We start from the raw sequence: 2,363 nt of genomic DNA on the forward strand, positions 1-2,363 counted from the left end.
CAGCAGCTGGAGCAGCAGCAGCAGCTGGAGCAGCAGCAGCAGCTGGAACAACAGGAGGTTCACCTGGAGCTGACACCGGTGGAGCTAGACACCCAGCAGCAGGAGCTGCAGCTGCAGCTGACTTCTGTGCAGCCAGAGCTGCAACTGGAGCTGGTGCCCGCTCCTGTAGGTGCAGCACCGGCTCCAGCCACAGTCGTGGTGACCCCTCCAGGTTATGTGGTGCTGCAAGAGCTCATGGTGCTGCCTGCTGTGGCCACACCCACTGTGGTGGCCATCCCGGGCCCCGCGGGGAGTGCGGCTCTGACTCCTGCCAGACAGCGGAGGAAGCGGCGAGCCCGGGGCAGGCCTACCATCTGCGCGGAGTGTGGCAAGGGTTTCAGCCGCAGCACGGACCTGGTACGACACCAGGCCACGCACACTGGGGAGAGGCCGTATCTCTGCAGCGAGTGCGGAAAGAGCTTCTCCCAACATTCCAACCTGGTGACCCACCAGCGCATACACACGGGCGAGAAGCCCTACGCCTGCACCTACTGCTCCAAGCGCTTCAGCGAGAGCTCAGCGCTCGTACAGCATCAGCGTACCCACACGGGAGAGCGGCCCTACGTCTGTGGTGACTGCGGCAAGCGCTTCAGTGTCTCCTCTAACCTGCTGCGCCACCGCCGCACCCACTCAGATGTGTGTCCCTTCGTGTGCCAGGACTGCGGCGAGCGCTTCCGACACAAGGTGGAGATCCGCAGGCACGAGCGCCAGTTACATGGGGCAGGACGCTCCAGAGGCCTGGGCCTCCTGCGCTCCTCCAGACCTGTGCCCTCCACAAGGACCCAGCAGAACTCTGCATCTGGGAAGCACTGAGAGGTGTTGGCACCATCCACACACACCTCAACCCTAGTTCCTGGTCTTAACCCCAGTTTGAAGTTTTTCTGGATATCTTTAATTATCCTTGGGAAAGAAAAACTATCATCTTTTCCCAGACCCCTTCCCACCAAGCACCAAGTTCACAGATTCACCCTCTTTGTAAAACCATCTCCAGGTGGGTGAGAGAGACTGCCCAACTTTGTCTTTTCCTGGGAAAATAGGACTGAGAACTGGCTTGGTGGCAAACAATGTGTGAGGTTTGATACAACCAAACACTAACCAGCAAATGAAACGTGCAGTGTGTGAGAAAGTTTGGAATCAAATGGATCATTCTGAATACTCAAGGAGAAGCTGGAAAGGGGGGCGCCGAGGATGGCGTTCGGCCTACTAAATTGTCTGCCTAGCAGAGAGCCCTGGGTTTCATCTCCAGCACCATACAAACCTGGTATGGATGCATGTAATCCCAACACTTGGGAGGTGGAGGCAGGAGGCTGAGGTTTCGGGTCACTCTCAGGAACATAGTGAGTTGGAGGATAGCCTGGGTTACATGAGATCCTGCCTCTAAAAACAAAACAAATAAATAAACAACAACAACAAAAAAAAAAATGGTCTTCAGGTTGTCACAGTGCAGTGAACTTGGTCAAGGCACTGAGTTGTCATGGTATAAATCTTGAAAATATTTGTCAAGATGCAACATGGAAGGGTAGGTGTAGTTCTGGTGAAGATGCCTGGTCTGTTGCTCGTAGACATGGTCACAGTGGCAGTGCGGTCAGTGTGCAAATAAAAGCCAGAAGTCCTGCTCTGGTTGGAAGGTCAAACCTTCCTTCCCAGGGAGTTCAGACTACAGGCATTAGAAGCTGATTCGGGGCCTCTGTTGGAATGTTCCCAAGCCGTTTGTCTGTCTTTGCTGTTCCCTGATGTAAGAACCCATGTGGAAGCAGAGATTTCCAGTAAAGAACTTCCAGGTGGCCCCGACCTAGCTTAAGCCACCTAGATGCTGCCCAAGTGCTCAGCATCTTATGACCCGGGAACCACAGTCTCCAGGGCCATGTGATGGGGAAGGGTGGCCAGAGGAGCCCCTACCTCCTGGCTGGGAGTGTAGGGGAAATGTTAGGAACAAGGACTGGAGGTCTCAGGAAGGCTGTAAGCCATGCTTACCAAATCACTTAGGGCAGGGACTGTCGGAGCAGTATATGGTGTTGGAAGGTATGCAACGTGGAGGAGGTCCCCAGCCACTTCCTGCCCCTCCCAACCTCACTGCCCACCATGGCTGCTGGGTTCTTGCCCTTTCTCTGCCTTCCCTGCAACTCCTTCAGTAACACAGCCTGCCAAATTTTATACATATGTTGGCAAGTGAGAAACAGAACTTGGAAAATAAAGTGGGTAATACTGTGTCTATGATGTGAACTTTACATTTTATGCCTTGCCTGGAAACCTCTAATCGTGTTTATTTCTTTGAAACAGAGTCTCCCAGAGCCTGGGCAACTTCTCTTGTTTGTTTGAAACAG

The 2,363-nt window shown here is 53.8% G+C and overlaps 1 protein-coding gene across 1 annotated transcript in view; it reads left to right on the top strand.

Moving 5' to 3' along the window:
- Znf853 (zinc finger protein 853) overlaps nt 1-1,147 on the top strand; it is a 5,266-nt gene extending 4,119 nt beyond the window's left edge. Inside the window, exon 4 of the mRNA XM_028756106.1 lies at nt 29-1,147. Within this exon, the coding sequence (XP_028611939.1) occupies nt 29-852 (824 nt within the window). The 3' untranslated portion in view covers nt 853-1,147. The remainder of the gene's footprint in view (nt 1-28) is intronic.
- Nucleotides 1,148-2,363: the final 1,216 nt, after the last annotated feature.

The sequence above is a fragment of the Grammomys surdaster genome, unplaced genomic scaffold, assembly GCF_004785775.1.
Source record: "Grammomys surdaster isolate TR1022 unplaced genomic scaffold, NIH_TR_1.0 126109, whole genome shotgun sequence".
NCBI classification, from domain to species: Eukaryota; Metazoa; Chordata; class Mammalia; order Rodentia; family Muridae; genus Grammomys; species Grammomys surdaster.